Source organism: Gymnodraco acuticeps, unplaced genomic scaffold, assembly GCF_902827175.1.
Source record: "Gymnodraco acuticeps unplaced genomic scaffold, fGymAcu1.1, whole genome shotgun sequence".
NCBI classification, from domain to species: Eukaryota; Metazoa; Chordata; class Actinopteri; order Perciformes; family Bathydraconidae; genus Gymnodraco; species Gymnodraco acuticeps.
Window position 1 is genome coordinate 1,251,686 of NW_022991187.1, and position 17,551 is coordinate 1,269,236.

General features: G+C 41.7%; 2 protein-coding genes and 1 long non-coding RNA gene across 3 annotated transcripts; all 3 read left to right on the forward strand.

The window, feature by feature from the left end:
* The first annotated feature begins 6,083 nt into the window (after positions 1 to 6,083).
* Positions 6,084 to 6,765, forward strand: LOC117561056. The gene is made up of 3 exons (XR_004571280.1): positions 6,084 to 6,106; positions 6,489 to 6,600; positions 6,707 to 6,765. It is a non-coding gene; the product is annotated as an uncharacterized LOC117561056 (long non-coding RNA).
* Positions 6,766 to 6,956: 191 nt separating this feature from the next.
* LOC117560992 (kinetochore-associated protein 1-like) lies at positions 6,957 to 11,568 on the forward strand. The gene is made up of 10 exons (XM_034238149.1): positions 6,957 to 6,983; positions 7,240 to 7,305; positions 7,472 to 7,591; positions 9,011 to 9,154; positions 9,241 to 9,336; positions 9,604 to 9,707; positions 10,668 to 10,770; positions 10,835 to 10,969; positions 11,056 to 11,175; positions 11,485 to 11,568. Exons 1-10 carry the CDS (start codon positions 6,957 to 6,959, stop codon positions 11,566 to 11,568), a joined length of 999 nt encoding a protein of 332 aa, XP_034094040.1.
* A 1,503-nt stretch (positions 11,569 to 13,071) lies between these two features.
* On the forward strand, positions 13,072 to 14,316 carry LOC117561045 (hydroxycarboxylic acid receptor 2-like). The gene has a single exon (XM_034238244.1). The coding sequence runs from the start codon at positions 13,072 to 13,074 to the stop codon at positions 14,044 to 14,046; it is 975 nt and encodes a 324-aa protein (XP_034094135.1). The 3' UTR covers positions 14,047 to 14,316.
* The last annotated feature ends 3,235 nt before the right edge of the window (positions 14,317 to 17,551 follow it).

The following is a 17,551-nucleotide window of genomic DNA, read 5'->3' on the forward strand; positions in this document are numbered from 1 at the left end:
GTTCTCAAAACTTCTCATGAAAACCACAATGTGACGTAACTGCATCCCACAACAACTATGCTAAAAACGACAAATTATAGTTTCTTATTTATTTAAATATCTACGACACATTGATCTATTAATTTTCAATGTTATTCACTCCAACTTCAGACCAGTCGTTGATTATTCACTCCTTGTTTTAAATTCAACGCTCAGCAGCCATTTTTGAGGCATTTTGAGAAGAAGCACAAGCAGTCACACTTCGGGCTGCTGCTTCAGCAATTAGAGGAAAGCTGTGAAGAAAAAGGGGGGCTTTCTTTAACCCCTGGTGACCACGCATTTCTTTATCTGACTTTTCTCCCTTATCTATTAGTAATTATTTACAGAAAATTATTCCCCGTACAGTCTATCCAGCTTTATGGTGCGATGTTTATTTCAACAGATAACATAATCTTTTTATCGTCACGTTTGGCCAGATAGATTTAACCCCACAGAACAAGAGAACGAGATTCCGGTCCTTTCAAAATGGTTATTTGAAATTTGCGTATCTCCCCTTGGATTCACTTATAATGCAACTGCAGCTCCTATGAGACTGGAAAACATTATTCAATTTAGTTCTGGATGGAATCATTAGAAACCACTGAACTCCCCCGACGAGTTAGCCATATCGATTTCTGAAAAAAACGCACGGGGCCTTTCACCTTCATCTTACAGTCCTCATCGCTTCACGTGGAGCTAACGAGTTAGTCGTGCGATTCTGAAAAATCCACGAGGTTCCTAACCGTTGCTTTATTAATCTTATTATTCTTAGTTAGTTACCTACCTATGCTAAAATATGCATTGCATTATCTTTAGCGTGAAGACTAGACACTGAGAAATATTCCTGACAAATCTAAAAAATTTGAATATAGCCAAATCACAGATTTTGAGTGTAACGGGTATCCGTGCTTACCTGTTATTTTGTATAGAGCTCTGTTTTTAGTTGTCAGAAAGTATTTCGAGGTGTCACCCCTGGACAGCTTCGTCCGCTGGCTGCTGATGTGACTCCCTCTGAACGCCCACTCGTAAACGTCTGGGTCACCACTTTGTTGGAGTTTTGAGGTTTTTACAACCCCACTCGGCTCCGCGTGTCGTTTTGACGAGTCCTGCTTAAAATCATAACAGGAAGGAAATCAGACAGAGAACACCCAGATACCAGTTTAAACAATCTGTTTTAATTATCAAAGGTAATAATGCAATGCACTATAATACATTACAATACCATATAATACAATATACTAAAATCATATTGTAATGTTTTAAGAAGTAGCCGGCCCACTTCTGCCCTGTTCGCGTGCTGCGGAGATCCTTCTGTCCTGACAGCATGTGAAGAGAGGCCGAACTCAGGAATCGACAGAACATATACCAGAAGACAGAAGGAAGGGGTGAGGTCAGCTGGTCATCTTTTCAGGTCCTCTCATTGGCAGACGCAAAATATGCTTTGTCACAGTGACCCAGCGCTGGCCAGCAGAAAACCAAACGGGCCCATTTTACAACAAAACACATCTTATCACCCAAGTCATGTGTTTCTTTATGAAAGCCATACTTGTTAGGAATAAAACAGTCATTATCCCATGACATCCTCAAAACTAGCTCACCAACAACGCCTAACTGTCTTCATACCCCCCCCAATCATCTCTGAACTTTTATTCACCCGAAGTAAGCTCACCCTTAGTCTAAAAGGACCATTGTCTCTCTTAACTGTGTGACTAAATTCTCAAGGCCTGCAGGATGCGCATAATTAACTTAGAACGAATTTAGCCACTATATCTAATGGTTAACCAAGAAAAACACTCAAAAGGGTAATCTTTTCACTCAAAACAGAACTCACAAGTAATTCTGCATTTTACCCCTCAAAAATAGCCTAAAGCACCCTTTTGATGAAAAGGGTAAAAGTGAAAGAAAAAGACTATTGCGCTAATCTACTTTAAAGAAAAAGGGAACATTGTTTCAGGAATCTATAAAAAACCTCTCTATATTTAAGAGGAAAAATGTATTTTGTTCCTTCAACTATTAATACACAGGAATGTATATACCCACACATATATTTAGGGATAACATGATGCAATACACCTCTTATATATTGGTGAGATTAAAATGAATATACCAAAAATATGCTGCATCACATCTTCTGCATAATTCTCTTCATAAACTTCCGCAGCATGTAAACAAATGCATAATGCTGCGCTATACTTTGCGGCCTCACCCGGTTGCATAGAGACGCTTATTGTTTAGGTATCTTTTAATAAGCAGGTAGTCCTATCATTAGCTAGAACTAGCTGGATCTGATCGATATAGACATAAACGCGAGTGAAGTCTAATCTGACGGGAGAGAGAGATCAGCTGCTGCTGACGAGTGGACACGCAGCTCTGCATAATCACATGCGGCGGTGAGCGGAACAAAACACACACTTCAGGTTAGAATATCACACGTAGCTATTTTAATTACCTCTCAAACTACCTAAACTAGTTATAGATATGTTTAGTTTTACTGTCGGGTCACTCATTACTGATCCGCAAGCTGCATGATACTGACGGGATGTCAGGAGAGGGAGAGAGTGCTCCGTTTATTATTCCCGTGTAATTGTTACTGTACACTTTGAATAGTTAATTACTCTACTATAATTAGTTTGTTTAATATCGAATCATATCAATTTGTTTTAAAGCTCAAAAAATAACAAAGAAGACCTTTGACCGACACTTTTCAAATTTTGTCCGGAAGATTTCAACTTTAACGGACATGTTGACCGGCGAAAAAATATTCTAATGGGAACTTTGGTCGCTGCCTTCCTGCCCGTCCTCCGGAGCTGTCCCGTCGCCGCCTTCTTGCCCGTCCTTGTGCCCGGCCCCCTGAGTTCCCCAGCCTCGGCCTTCGCCCTCGAGCCCGGCCCCCTGACTTTCCCAGCCGATGCCTTCGCCCTCGAGCCCGGCCCCCTGACTTTCCCAGCCGATGCCTTCGCCCTCGAGCCCGGCCCCTTGACTTTCCCAGCCGCTGCCTTCTCCCTCGAGTCCGGCCCCCTAATTTACCCCGACGAGGCCTTCACCCCTGTCTTCGGCCCCCTGAGTTTCCCCGCCGGGGACTTCCCTGCTCTGTTGCTGTTCCCCCGGGTCGTCCGCACGAGTCCCCCTTCTCGGCCTCTACCTTTCCCCCGGGCCGTCCGCCCGAGTCCCCCTTCTCGGCCTCTGCTTTGCCCCCGGGCTGTTCGCCCGAGTCCCTCCTCCGGTCCCCCTCCCCCACCCTGTTGGATGTTTTGGACTTTTAGTTTTTAGGGACGTCTGGGGCCCCGTCTCAGGTCGGTTAAATTAAATCCTTGCTTCCCTCACTTGCATCGTTTCCCTGCGTCTAGTCCCTCCCACCAGGGAAGCATGGAGGGACGCAAGGAAACCACGAGAAGCAGGGAAATGAATTTTAAGAGCAATGGGATGTCCTTTCCTCCAGAGCGTCACGTGAAGCGATGTCCGTCTGTGATGACGCCGCACAGCTGTTCCTCTGACAGCAGCCAGCTCTGTCCCTGTTGTTTTCACACACACCCCCGCCTCTGTTAGTGCACATTTACTGACATAAACATTTGTATCATTTGTTGTAGACCCAAATACATTAAATAAAATAAGAACTCATTGTAAAAAAAAAAAAAACCGCCATTCTTAAAATGTATAAATCAAAAAAGCGATCATGAAAATGTTTCCAATAAATGAATAAAATGATTTTTGACCACTTTGTTGTTCAGATATATCACATATTTGTACCTAAATTATACAATAATTGAAACAAAACACAGTATGGACTGAGGAGTGAGTCCCGTGAGTTTCATGTATTTTCTTCACTCCGCTGGGAAACTGCTCTCATGTCAAGAAGCATGAGATCAGTGCATGCACTGCATCGTCCAATCAGTGAGCGATACACAGTAAGGGGGCGGGGCGAGTATCGGAGGATTTCATCGGAGGATGGTCTGGTGGTTCCTCGATTATCGGTCCTCCATTATCGCTCCTCGCTCATCGGTCCTCCGGCAGAAATAAGAGCCCAGTGTTGCCGGCTTTCCAAACCCTCCGGCTACTTATTTTTGTCAAAAGCGACTAACAACTAATCTAACAACTTGTAATGCTGTTATTAGGGACTCTTCTGGTGTTTGGAGACTCACGTATTGTTCAGCAGTTAACGAGCCGCGGGTACTGCCGTGAACCCCTCTGCCCTCCCATAGTACTCACAGGCGCTAGTTGCCTCCCGCAGCAGCTCAGCTGCAGTCAGCAGAGAGGAGACAGCCACACCCTCCCGTGTCGAGACTGTAAATTAATTGCGCATGCGCCAAGCCGTCCTGGTTTTGAGCGGGATTTAAATGTAAATTGTAAATGTTTCTTCACTGTCACACATGAGAGTAACAAATGCGTCACTTCCGTGCAAAAATAACGGCTCCGCCCACTTTTGGGGGAAAACAACGCTGTCAGTTGAACGGCGGTCAATACAAATTCTTAAGTTTTTGCCAATCCGATCAGAAATGTAAGAAAACCGGAGACTTTTGGATCTTCAAAGAGCCCGATTCCAATGGCCAGACAGGCTAACAATTGCATTAAGCCATTAGAAATCGACGATCGGGCTCGATATATGGTTAAATATAGCAGGCGATCGATTTTCATAGATGAGAGTAACATCTACATGACTTTACGGCCCCGCCCACTTTTGGGGGAAACAATGCTGTCATTTGAATGGCGATCGAGCCTGAAGCCACAGAGCTCTTCTGTTACTGTCCTTTCTTCTTAGAGGAAGTACAGAAACACTGAACTCTTGATTATTTTTTATGTTTGAGGTGCAATAAACGACACAGCAGCTTTTTGGCATGTTAAAACTATTATGTTCCGCCTCGCTCATGAGAGTAACAGCTGGAGAAATTACAGGCTCGCCTACTGATTTTAATTTAACCATATATCGAGACCGATTGTCGATTTCCAATGATCGAATGTAATTGTTTGCCTGACTGGCCATCGTAATCGAGCTCTTTGAAGGTCCAAAAATCCACGGTTTTCAAAAAATGTTGATCGGATTGGCAAAAACTTCAGAATTTGTATTGACCGCCATTCAAATGACAGCGTTGGTTTCCCCCAAAAGTGGGCGGGGCCGTAATTTTTGCCCGGAAGTGACGTAGGTGTTACTCTCATCTTGAGTGGCGAAGTCCCTCCCCTTCCGGGGGAGCTCCATGGGACCTTATTTCGAAAAAATTATGTATTGAAGTCAATGGAGAGAGAAAGATTATTTTTCGATCCCGTTTGAATTGTGCCACGAATTACACATATGATGTTTGTCAATTTAAAAGATAATTTTGCAAGTCGAAAAAAAAAATGTCGTAAAACTGTGAAGTAACACATTTGTTTGTGTGAAATGCTCAATGAACTACATCTCTGGTCTCGCAGAACAACATACGTCACCAAGATGGCCGTCACTACTGTCTTGTCAACAAAACGATTGACTATCCTCACTATCACCACAATGAAACACGTCCAGAAGAATGTCATGCAAAGCTGCCTGCCTGCCTTCCTTTGATTCTCTCTGAACTGCCTGGTCTTTTTAATGTTTAATGTCAACCATTTGTGATCACACCGGTGACAGTACTCTTCAAAGGGTTCACGAAACATGACTACTACTCATACTGTTTAACATTTTGGGTTACTTAATGTTACTTAATATTAAGGCTAATAAAAACAACTTCCAACAGGAGTAATTTGGGGGGGCTCTTGGGAAAAAAGGTTGGGAACCCCTGGTCCACAGGATGTCAGTATAACTCCACTTATGTTCATCCTCCTCTATTTTTCAGACTAAGCAGACTTCTTCACAAACACATGTTTGAGGAGGCTGACAAGTTTGCCATCACATTTGATCTGGATTTAGAGGTAAGTGTGCAGTAGAAAAGTAACATCTATTGGACTTTTGAGGGCTAGATATTTTTTATTTATGTAAATTTAGACAATTGAATTAAAGACAAGAGATTTGTGCTCTCAGAGTAGAAAACAACATTAGTTGTGTTACTATACTGATGGTGTAGCTGGCTCTGGCCAGGCTGGCTACGTGCTGCAGTCTGCACGGCCTGGACAACTTCAAGTAAATTCAAATTATTGGTGGTCTCCTGTGTTCTACAGTACATTTAGCAATATATGGTCTGTTGTAGACCTCCAACTACTGCCAATTACTTAAACCAATATTTATTTCATTGATAAAATGTCAGAAAATAGTTAATGTGCATCCCAGATTCTCAAAGTCTGAGCTGATGTCCTTAAATGTCTTGTTTTATGAGTACATATGATTTAAAAAAAGCAGCAAAACTCTATATTTGAGAGGCTGAAATTGCCAGTTTTGCATAGTTTATTCATTTTGAACAATAATCGATTATTTTTGTATCTATTGTCTATGGTTGCAGCTGCAGTTTGTTTTTGAATTACACATATGTACAATTTGTTCATTTATGTTATCCTGTCATCCATAGTGGCATCGCATGGATTGAGTTTCTGAACAGCATGGACAATTTGGGAGATATTCTCTCCCACCTGAGAGAGGGAGACTTGAAGGGTGCACAACTCATTTGGCTCAGATATGAGGTAAAGAACAGCTCTGTGCACTCCGTTGTTAAAACAAATCTGTAATAAATATCCCGGTGTTCCCCAGGTCTGTTGTGTATTATGTTATTTCTGTGTTTTGTGACAGGGACACATTGCAGCGGAGTTCGATGAGAGGAATCTTAAAGCGGTGCTCGATGTTATCCCCAGAGGACCTGCCATCCCAAGACCTCTGTCCTTGGTTCAGGACCGTTTTTGTACCTTTTGTGAGGAGAGTGCTTCCATCAGGACAGGTGGGATACCTTCTCTCAATGATTAAGTACTCATTTTCCCCATATGGTGCTATGTTTCAGTAGTAAAAGTTATTTCTTGATGTGTCCATAGAAAATCCTGGCGAGATGGCTGGAGCAGAGGGCAAGGAAAAGGTATAAACAAAAACTAATTTGAAGCTAAAAGTTTAGTAAAACTGGGCTTTATAATTATGCACCTTCCAATGGTGATGATCAATGATTTGAATGACTTAAGGAAAGTATTGCAAGCTGAAATGACATCAATGGATTGTCCATCACTTGCTCAGTACTTTTTATATACATATTTTTTAATTGTTGTGTTTCAATTGGTTGTACTAAAAGGATCACTCACAATAAAAATAATGATTATAATTGAAATATGTTGTTCCAGGGTGCTTGGCCCCAGAACGGGTTGGACTTGGCCGTGCTTGGACTGCCTTCGCTACAGATTAAGTCTGTAAGTACAACAAAATGGTGCCTCCACAATTATGATCTATTCGTTCTTTTTAAATACTCTTTATTGAGTTTCACACATTTAACACAACATGCAAAACAATGCACAACACCCCCCACAGACAGCCTGTCGTGCAATTAATTATTTATTCCCATCCTTTCTTTCCCAGGATGATGATTATGGTGCAGAAGAGGTGGAGAGCCTGAAGTCCCTGGTGTCGAACCTCCGGCAGCTCCTGGACCTCCACAGGAAATACAGCTGCAGACTTTCACTTTCAGTCTTTGAGAAGGTTTGATTCCTTTTGTGACTGATTACATTTTAAAAGGTCCCATGTCATGCTTTTCCGGTTATTACCCGTCCCCTTATGTGTTATGAAGGTTTTTCTGCATGTAAATGGTCTGCAGAGTCTCAAAGCCTCAAAGTACACCCTGTAGCGAGTAAAACTCTAACACAGAAAATACCTGTCTATACTGCCCCAGAACACCTCGTTGGAGATTTTTCTTTTTCTTCCTGGGTACAGTGACGTGACCATACCCAAATGGACCCATTGGTCCAAATGGACCAATCCGTGGAGCTCCTCACACACACACACTCTCTCATCGGCGAAACTGTGAGGCGATGGGGGGGGGGGTGCTAGTGGAGCCTCGTAGCAGCGAAACTGTGGCACGCTTACACTGTAGGTGCGCCGCGTTTGGGGGTGCGGGTGCTAGTGGAGCCTCGCAGATGAGGGTGCTGCAGCCCCCTCAGCACCCCCCCTTCCCGCGTCCATGGTGCTCAGGCTGAGTTCAGGCTGAGTGTCGCGATGTCTCGCTGTCTCGCAGACCCCACGCAGCAACCAGGAAACAACACCAGTAATAGAGCTCACACTGTCCCCTCCTCACAGCAGCGAGCCCCTGCCAACACGGCACCCAGACCCCACGCAGCATTCTCATCTCTTTGTCATTACTGGTGTCATTTTCTGGTTGCTAACTAATGCCATTGTAACACAATCACTGATGTTCCGCTGTAACGGTGATGGACTCATCTGAACAGAGTGGGCGAGCTGACCAATCAGAGCACAGTGGGCTCACAGGGAGGGAGGGGGGGAATACTTAACATATTCCTAATTGTATATATTTAGATTTGAATCCAATACTGTCACTTGATTTATTTGTATTTGTGATTCTAACTCTCTAGTATCCTGTGTTTTTATCTTGTTACTGTTGCTGCTAAAACACCTACATTTGATACTTGAAAATGCTGTTAGAAAAAAAACAGCCTACATCACAGCTTTCCATAAGGTTTCATTTACTTTGTGAGCAGCTCATTCCTTAAAACAGAAGCTTCAGAATGCTCATAATATGAGGAAATATGAAGGGTGTATTTCCAGATTGTTATGTAAATGTTTTATTGGGCTTTTTTCTTATCAACTTAGATTTGTTAGAACATGTTTTCAACTTTAATTTTATTTGAAAATTGGGCTTATTAACACATGAATACTGTGTAATTTATTTGAAAATATATATTTAAGAAGTACAATATATAAGACAAGCAGAAGTTTATTGTTCTTTTTGAATTTGCTGAGGGCCGATTTCAAAATGGTCCACGAGCCATATTTGGACCCCGGGCCGTAGTTTGGACACCCCTGTTCTAAGTATTCTATGGAGTTGTGTTTATGAGACATTCTGAGTAGGTCTTGTGTTGATGTTCCTATATTTATATTTTAAAGGGAAGTGTAAGGAGCGTGGTGTTCTACATGCTGGACAAAGTGCCGGCTCCTGAGCTGATCGCCGCCACGGTGGAGAGCAGAATCCTGCCGTACGCCGAAGAGCACGAGACTCCTTTTGATGAGATGCTCCTACAGTACATCAAGGTAACACCTCACCACTGCCATGCCCACTGGCGGAAAAACACATTTCATATACCAAATGGGTCAATGATTCTCCTCTTGTTCACTAGGATCTGCTGGAGCACTGCAGCTCTCAGACCACAACACTCTTCACAGAATGGGAAGCCAAAGCGGTGACGGTGCTCGATTGCATAAATGATACTGATGTAAGTTTCTGTAAAAACCCACTTCATTAAAAACTGGAAAGAAAAAAATCCAAATTCCCGCAATAACTGGACTCATTTATAGAGTTATGAAAATATGCTGATTCGACAGGAAAGCTAATGATTGGCGTGAGGAGCCGTGGACAAAAACACACACACACACATACTGCCTTACACAATATCTCCCTGGCAGAGATAATGATACGCTAGTAAAAACATTACGTTTGTTCTAAGGTTTATTAAATCTCACGGTATTGTATTTTCTTCCAGATGAAGGTGGATGCTGTGCTGGAGATCATGCAGAAAGCCGTGGTGCCCTGGAGTAAAGTGGTAGAACAGCTGGTCCAGCAGTACCTCGAGATGGATGGACCAAAGTATGTTTACATAACCCTCACTTGGGTTATGAACTTGGTTCACACAAGTTGTCACGGTAGAGCGAAGGAAGCAGGACCCAAATGCAGATTAACCTGATTTAACCTTTATTTCAAGGATAATGAAAAATAGAACTAGGACAGACAGAACACTCACCGGTGAACACAGTCAACAACGAAAGACGAACCGACAAAGACAGACAGAAAAACCAGAACTTAAATACACACAAGACTAATCACACAAACAAGACACAGGTGAGGAGGGAGGAGAAAACACAGAGGCACCAGGTGAACACAATCGGGTAATCAGGGAGGGAAAACAGACAGAAAGCAACAGGCAGGAAACGGGGGTGAACAATTTACAAAATAAAACAGGAAACCCAAAGATAGAAAAAGACAAGACAAAACAACAACACAGACAGATCGTGACACAAGTAGTCAAGTCTGTGAACACGGAAATGTTGAGTGGCCCAAAGTTTTATGTTAGAAATGTATAGTACGGGTCCCCAGCAATAACAAACTGCCTGATGCTAACTCGCATATGTTGGGCAATTTGCATCATTAGAATAAGTTGTGTTAATTAGCATTATAGCCTATATATGCAGACAAAAAATGGCTTGGCCAATTTGAACCATTTTGAAGTGGTTTTGGAGGTTATTGAGGATGTTGAATCCATTTCTGACATTATTAGGATCAAAAATTGCAGATTTAACCAGAAAGTGGTCATATTTGCAATCCAGATTTTGACTACCATTGGATATAGAGAACACGAAATGAAAATGATTACCTTTTTAGTGTGTCCAATTATTTTTCAAATAAATAAGCAATCTGTCCAGAGTCCACTAAAACTTCAGACTTTACTAAAAGTAGAGTACTCAACATTTCACAATATGAGTCTATGAGCTGACAAACAAACTGAATTAAAGCTCTTTCTTAGTAATTTTCTTCTGGTATCTTTCCCAGACAAGAGCTTTTAAAGGAGAGCTACCGTCTGATGGAGATCAGGAAACTTCTCCGGGGTTACGGGATCCGCAACTTCAACCTCTCTAACAGCACTCAAATTATGGTAAATTTGATTGAATATGTGAAATGATGATCTGCCTCTGTAATATTCTGCATATCTTCCCCAGACGCTGATTAGATACATCCTAAAGCAAGACTTGCCAATGTCCTTAGATGACTCGCTGACTTTAGCTGAAGCGTACAAACTTCCCACCTCGCAGATTAATTACTTATTTCTCACTCAGCTGATCGGCCAAGGCAGGGTAAGCTCATCCACGTGAAGATATGAAATCCCCAGATTAACTGTTACCTTGATGTATTGATAGGAAGTGTTGTATGCTGCTTTCAGACTGAGGAGTGCATGACTGTCCTGAAGAAGCTGTCCTGTGCCGAGGCAGAGTGTGTGATCGAGCGCCTCACCACCTGGGCCAGGCTGCAGCTGGAGGACAAAGACCACATTTCTGATGAGGTGAGGAGAGGAAAAGAAGTCTGAAATTAAATTAAATTTGCATTTTACAATCTTGTATTTTCTGAAAGTAATTTCCAGACTACTGAGTTCATGTTGTCCCATTTCAAGACGGTTTTAAGCAGCTTTTTATTGCTGAGCAGTAAATGTAATTACAACATTGCATCTGTTCTGTCATCATAGATAATATTTGATATACCAAGGTTTCTCCCTGGGAGCATTTCCGCTTGCAGACTTTTAATTATTCACTGATCTTCTACTCTAACTTGTTTCAGAGGTGCAATGTTTACTAAATGTCTTTGTCTTTAATAGCACAAGAAGAACCAGATGGTCGTGGCTCAGGGGATGGTAGAGGCTCTGAAATACATGCATATAATCCAAAAGCGTGAGTACTGACTACTAACTTTACACCATTTTGAAGCATTTTCCTTGAGGAAGTCAAAGTATTCCCAACCCAGTCTCACAAAAAAACGTGTAATAACTACGTTGGTCCACAACGTAGGACGTAGTATTTCAACAAAAACGCCTCTGAAATTGTAAAATCCCTACGTTTTTTTTCACCATTCATTCCAATGGCTGGCGTCTATGTCACGTGATCTTCAAATTTCTCCCTGCAGAAAAAGAAAACATGGCCGACATTCGTTTTATTCTCGGTGGAAAATGCCTATTTTAAGATTAGTTTGGCCATTAAAATGCGTTTTGACGTCATTTGATGCGAGAAATATGAGTTATTTCAGATTATGTGTGCAGTGGATGCACATGATCTTTAGTTTGCTAGTTATTACGAAGATTACTTCAGGAAATTGTGTCCATTCAACGTTTTCATTGTTACCACGGTGGTTGCTAGGGACGCTGCTATCGATATCAAAATATCAAAATAGGCGCTACAGCCTTTGAAATTAAGGTGCTTTCTTACTGCAAAAATGTGTTTTTAACTACCAGGAAGACTATATTCAAGTGAATTGTTTTTAATTGGAAAAATAATGCGTTAAGAAGAATAATAATGTAAGGGTACAACAATAATGGGTTTTCACATACAAGAATATTGTGAGCCTGTTTCTTTTCTCTTGGAGGTAATTAGCCAATCCTTTGTTACATTCTAAATAAATTAATCATCCCTGGGAAACAAAGATACACTGAAAAAAACGGGGAGTAAGATTTACTTAGGAAAATCGAGGTAAGAAAACGCACTCAGAAAACCTAAGTACATTTAACAACGTATATTTCAAGTAGCTTCTACTTACAGTTAAGAAGTATTTGTTACTAAAGGCACTTAAGTAAACTTTACTGTCACACTCAGTTTTTGTAAGTACATTTTGACTTACTATTGTATAGTCGATTTTACTTAAGATTACATTTGCATCTTATTACAAATCTCCAGTAAAAAATATTTGGCTTTTCAGGTTGTTTTTACTTGCTATTCTTATCTTTCATTTAATAAATATGTAGGTAATATTTAAATATAATTATTAAGTATCATCAAATGCAATTCTTATTCAATAAAACTGTTTTACACTAAGGCTACTACAAAACATGAAACAGTAGACACTTTTAAACAACACTATTCTGCCCCCGCAGCTGGGCAGACAGACAACAGGTTCCCAAGAAAAACTCTGCTTCAGAAGTTCTGTTTTTAAGTTTTCCTCAGAAAGCACTGTAAAACTGGACACACAAGGAAATGTACATTCATTTCAAGCATTCTAAAGAAATTAATCATCACTGGCAAACAAAGATAGCTGAGTGTGTCAACATTTAATTAAAAAAAGGAGAACCACAGGGCTTCCTGTAAATGAGCAAACCACAACCACTTATTTCCTTATGTTTCGCTTTATGATGCAGCAACACCTTGAAGGGGTTATTTGTCTCATCTGTAGGCAGTGAGGCAGCACATAACTCAACATGAGATGCGAATTCAACGGCACTCTGCTCACCAGCGTGCTGCCGCCACTGCTGATGACAGAGTTTGTTTTGGGAGTCGTTGGCAATGGTTTGGCTCTCTGGATCTTCTGCTTCCACATGAAGCACTGGAAGAGCAGCACGGTGTTACTCTTCAACCTGGCAATGGCTGATTTCATGCTGATCGTGGCGTTGCCTTTCCGTGCAAGCTACTACTTCTCTGGGATCAAGTGGCCGTTTGGAATCCCTCTGTGCAACATCTGCCTCTTCATGTTGGCCCTGAACCGCAGTGGAAGCAGCATCTTCCTCATGGCCATCGCTGTGGACAGGTACATGCGAGTGGTGCACCCCCATCACTCCATCAACTCTCTGAGCATCCCTAAAGCCATGTGTGGAGCACTTGTACTGTGGCTGGTAACTTTCTCAATGACAGTTAATATTTTTAGTCTGCAACACATCAACACGACCTACTGCGAGAGCTTCACGATCAAGACTGAAGCCTCGCTCAATCTGAACTGGCACACGTTTGTGTTTATCTTCTCCTTCTATATGCCTCTGCTTGTGATTCTCTACTGCACGATCCAGATTATCAGACACCTGAGACGGAGACAGTTGTCCCAGCAACGAAAGATTAAAAAGGCTCTTTGCTTGATCGCAGTCGTCGCGGTGATCTTCATCGTTTGCTTCCTCCCTAGCAACATCACGCAGCTGATCATTTGGATCAAGACCCAGCAGTTAGCCGGAAACCTCTCGGGACCTGAAGTCTGCCAGGCGATGGATAACCTGACCACCCTGTTTTACCTCAGCATCAGCCTGACGTATCTCAACAGCGTGTTGGACCCTGTGGTTTACTACTTCTCCAGCCCTACCTTCAAGAACATCTGCAGGAAAGCTCTGCATCTGTCCCAAGTAGACAACCCTGAGAGTTCAGAGAAGAAAACTCGAGAGACAGGCTCCCAGTCGATTAGCCAGCTGTGATCACAACATCCAGGAAGCATTGAGATGGATGCAGCTTAAAGTTTGACCAAAAGTGATGAGATCTTTTTAAAGTTTTCATGTGAGTTCTGCAGCCAACCAGATATCTTTAACTTACCTTTCTTATACAGCAGTTATCCAGCATGTGACTGCGCTTAAAAAAATGTTATTGTCTTGCACACATATGCTATTGTCATTTTGTAAAGTTGTGTTGTGGTTTACTTTTTGATATATTGATGACACATTTGTAGTACTTTTGCTAAACACATGCTGTGAAATCATTGATATATATTATATTTTATCCAACTTATACAAATACCAAACTATGCCGTATAAAGTCAAAAGTAAAACGTTTTGCTGTTATTATATAAGTCCTGTGCATTATTCAGATGTTATCATGACTTATATGAATAAAATACAATCTAGTAATACTGAGAAATGCTTTGTGGTTAACTAAAACAGTTTACATTACATTACATTACATTACATTGCATTTAGCTGACGCTTTTGTCCAAAGCGACTTACAATAAGTACATTCGACCAGGAAGACACAACCTTGAAGAAAACAGAATCATATAAGTATATCAGGTTTCATAGAGTTTATGGTAGAAGAAGTTCACTTGGTTGCTTATAGAAAGAGAAATCCTTGGGGAAAACTCATTGTTTGTACACAATTTCTTTCTAAACTAATTTGTTGTTGACATTAACCCTACATCACAACTTTCCTTAGTTACTTTTAGAGGAATCATAAAAATAGAAAAATACACGGGAAATACATGACACATTTTATGTAAGGAGCTCTTTTTGTGGTGCTGTATATTTACTAGGGCTGAACGGTATACCATGTCATGGCGATAACCGCGATATGCGTATGCACGATATTCACACTGCAGGGACGTGCGGTTTTATTCATTAAAAAAAAAAAATGCTAACGCACTTTAGCACATAATTCAAAATAAAGATACCCTTATTACTTATCGAAACTGCACATATAATATATCCGATTAAAGCGGAGACTCCACAGATTATTTAAGTATAGTATCTAAGCCAGGCATCCTCAAACTACGGACTCCGGTCCGGATCCGGACCGAACCACCACTGTCTCCGGACTCTGAGCAAATTATACTTTTCATATGTATTATCTCTCTGTATTATATGTGAGACATCGCCACAACGCATTCGCAACGAGTCAAAATTATCCGCTATGTCCACTGCAAACAGCGCTCTGCATGTCTGACTGTTCCACTGTGTTCCACCTGTGTCTGTCAACGCTTTGGTCCAATCACATTCAGCATCCAGTCAGCGTTTTTTTCCCCCAAACAATCTGCGAATCAGAGGCACAGTAGGGCGGGTCTTCGCGGAATGCGGGTGGGAAAAATGTGTGTGTCTCTTTCAACCTGTCTAAGTCAGAGCGAGAATTTAAAATAAATAAATTCAGAGCGAGAGTTAACAGCTCATCTAGTTCCATCTGTACTGTAGCTAGTAGCCTAGTTTCACCTACCGGGGTGGCAACTGACACCCCAGCTGCCACCCCAGTTGGCAGCTTTGTTTTGAAAGAAAAGTTGTGGCTCATCGGACATTTATGAGAGAAAGTCTCTAATGTCCGAGTGCAAGTGAATGCAGCACAAGATGCACGTCATGTAACCCCTCCCCCGGTCCTGGCGCGAGCGTGGACATACGATTGGCGGCGATTTCATTTTGAACTGGACGGCGCAAAACGAGAAGCATTCGGACCCAAGCACTGAAGCAATGAGGTATTTGCGGTCTACAATGACAGAGAAGAGACTGTCAGTTTGGCTGTACTCAGCATTGAATCAAAACGCACTAAAGCTGTTGATCTTAATACGTTTGTGAGGCGTTTTGCTGAACAAAATGGTAATCGCCGCATTCAGCTGTAATAGACATGTCAACTTGATGCTCTGCTCACGGATGAGCATACACAACTATTAAGATGATGACTTTACGTGTGTAAATATATTTTTTTCTTTGAGGGGGTCTGCCCCCAAAAAACTGTTTTAAGTCCTGAGAAAGTCAAATAAGACGGTGTGTAAAACTACACTGCCCAGCCAAAAAAAAAGTAACCACTTTGATTGAACTAGGCCAGTAGGTAAGGACTTTCCACTGGATAATAACTGAAGTATAAAATAATGCATGACTGAAGTGATGGAGACCATGATGAAGGCAAACAAAAAGAGGAAATAACAGGTAAAATCAAGCAAATCCCCCTCTCAGATTCCACAGCAACCAGAACATAAATACTGGCTGGTGATTTGATTCATCAGCTTTGTGATGGAATAAAAAATGCACAGTGCATTTCCTTAGCTGTGGGTGAGTCCACTGACACTGCTCAGTTGCTGGTGTTTGTGAGTTTTTATGATGAGGCAAAGGGGGAGTTTGTTGAAGATGTGTTGGGCCTGACGAACCTCAGTGGACACACAAGGGGGCAATACATTTATAAAGCAATAATGGGAATGCTGAATGAAAGAGGGTGCAGCTGCCTTTATTCATAACTGTGCAGCTCTTACTCTGCGACTCTGAGGGGTCAAGCACAGACACAATAACAATGAAAACTGCTGCATACAGATTATTTTTGTTTTTGCAACCTCGTGTTAAGAATCTTGTTGTAATAGTTTAAAAGTTTGAATGACCGTGATAAACGGACCTTTGTCTTATTGAAACATTTATTTTGGACCTTTAAGATTTGTATTTGAGTACCCCTGATCTAAGCGATCCGATCTCGCAACAGGGGAAGCAAACACAGACATCACAACACGTACCTTTTACGGGAGATCGTCTCACCGTAGGTGTCAATCTGATCAAAAGACGTGTTCAATGGCATTAAAACGAGAAAAAACGCGGCTGAATCGGTTGATCCATAGGTTGATAATGTATCTGTGGCTTTGAAGCAATTGTTTATAATCCATAATTCCATTTTTATGTAAAAATCGGAGCACAAAAGTTAGCTGCTAATGGTAGCCACCAGAGTGTATGCAGCTTCCGGTTTTGGCTACGCGTCACTCTCACTCCTTATTTGGTCATGTGTGTGTGTTAGACTGCGCTGGACTGCCGCATAGCCAAGACCGGAAGCAGCAGCCACTCTGGTGGCTACCATTAGCAGCTAACTTTGGCTCTGCGATGTTTACATAAAAATGGAATTATGGATTATAAATGAAATCATTTTTTTATACAGAGACGTTAAAAACCTATGGATTAACCGATTCAGCCGCGTTTTTCTCGTTTTAATGCCATTGAACACGTCTTTTGATCAGATTGACAGCTACGGTGAGACATCTCCCCTAGAAGCTACGTAAAGGTACGTGTTGTGATGTCTGTGTTTGCTTCCCATGTCCGAGTTCGGATCACTCAGTGATGATACTATATACCTAAATAATCTGTGGAACCTCAGCTTTAATCAGATATCTTGTATGTGCAGCTACGATAAGTAATAATGGTACTTTTATCTTGAGTTCTGTGCCAAAGTGCGTTAGCATTTTTCGCTCAGGGGTCA

Bases quoted from the DNA above. Each gene is read 5' to 3' on its own strand.
- LOC117560992 (XM_034238149.1), top strand. From the start codon at position 6,957: ATGGCTGGAGCAGAGGGCAAGGAAAAG. The intron at 7,306-7,471 runs GTAAGTACAACA...TTTCTTTCCCAG, and splicing joins CTTCGCTACAGATTAAGTCT to GATGATGATTATGGTGCAGA. The intron at 7,592-9,010 runs GTTTGATTCCTT...TATATTTTAAAG, and splicing joins CACTTTCAGTCTTTGAGAAG to GGAAGTGTAAGGAGCGTGGT.
- LOC117561045 (XM_034238244.1), top strand. From the start codon at position 13,072: ATGAGATGCGAATTCAACGGCACTCTGCTCACCAGCGTGCTGCCGCCA.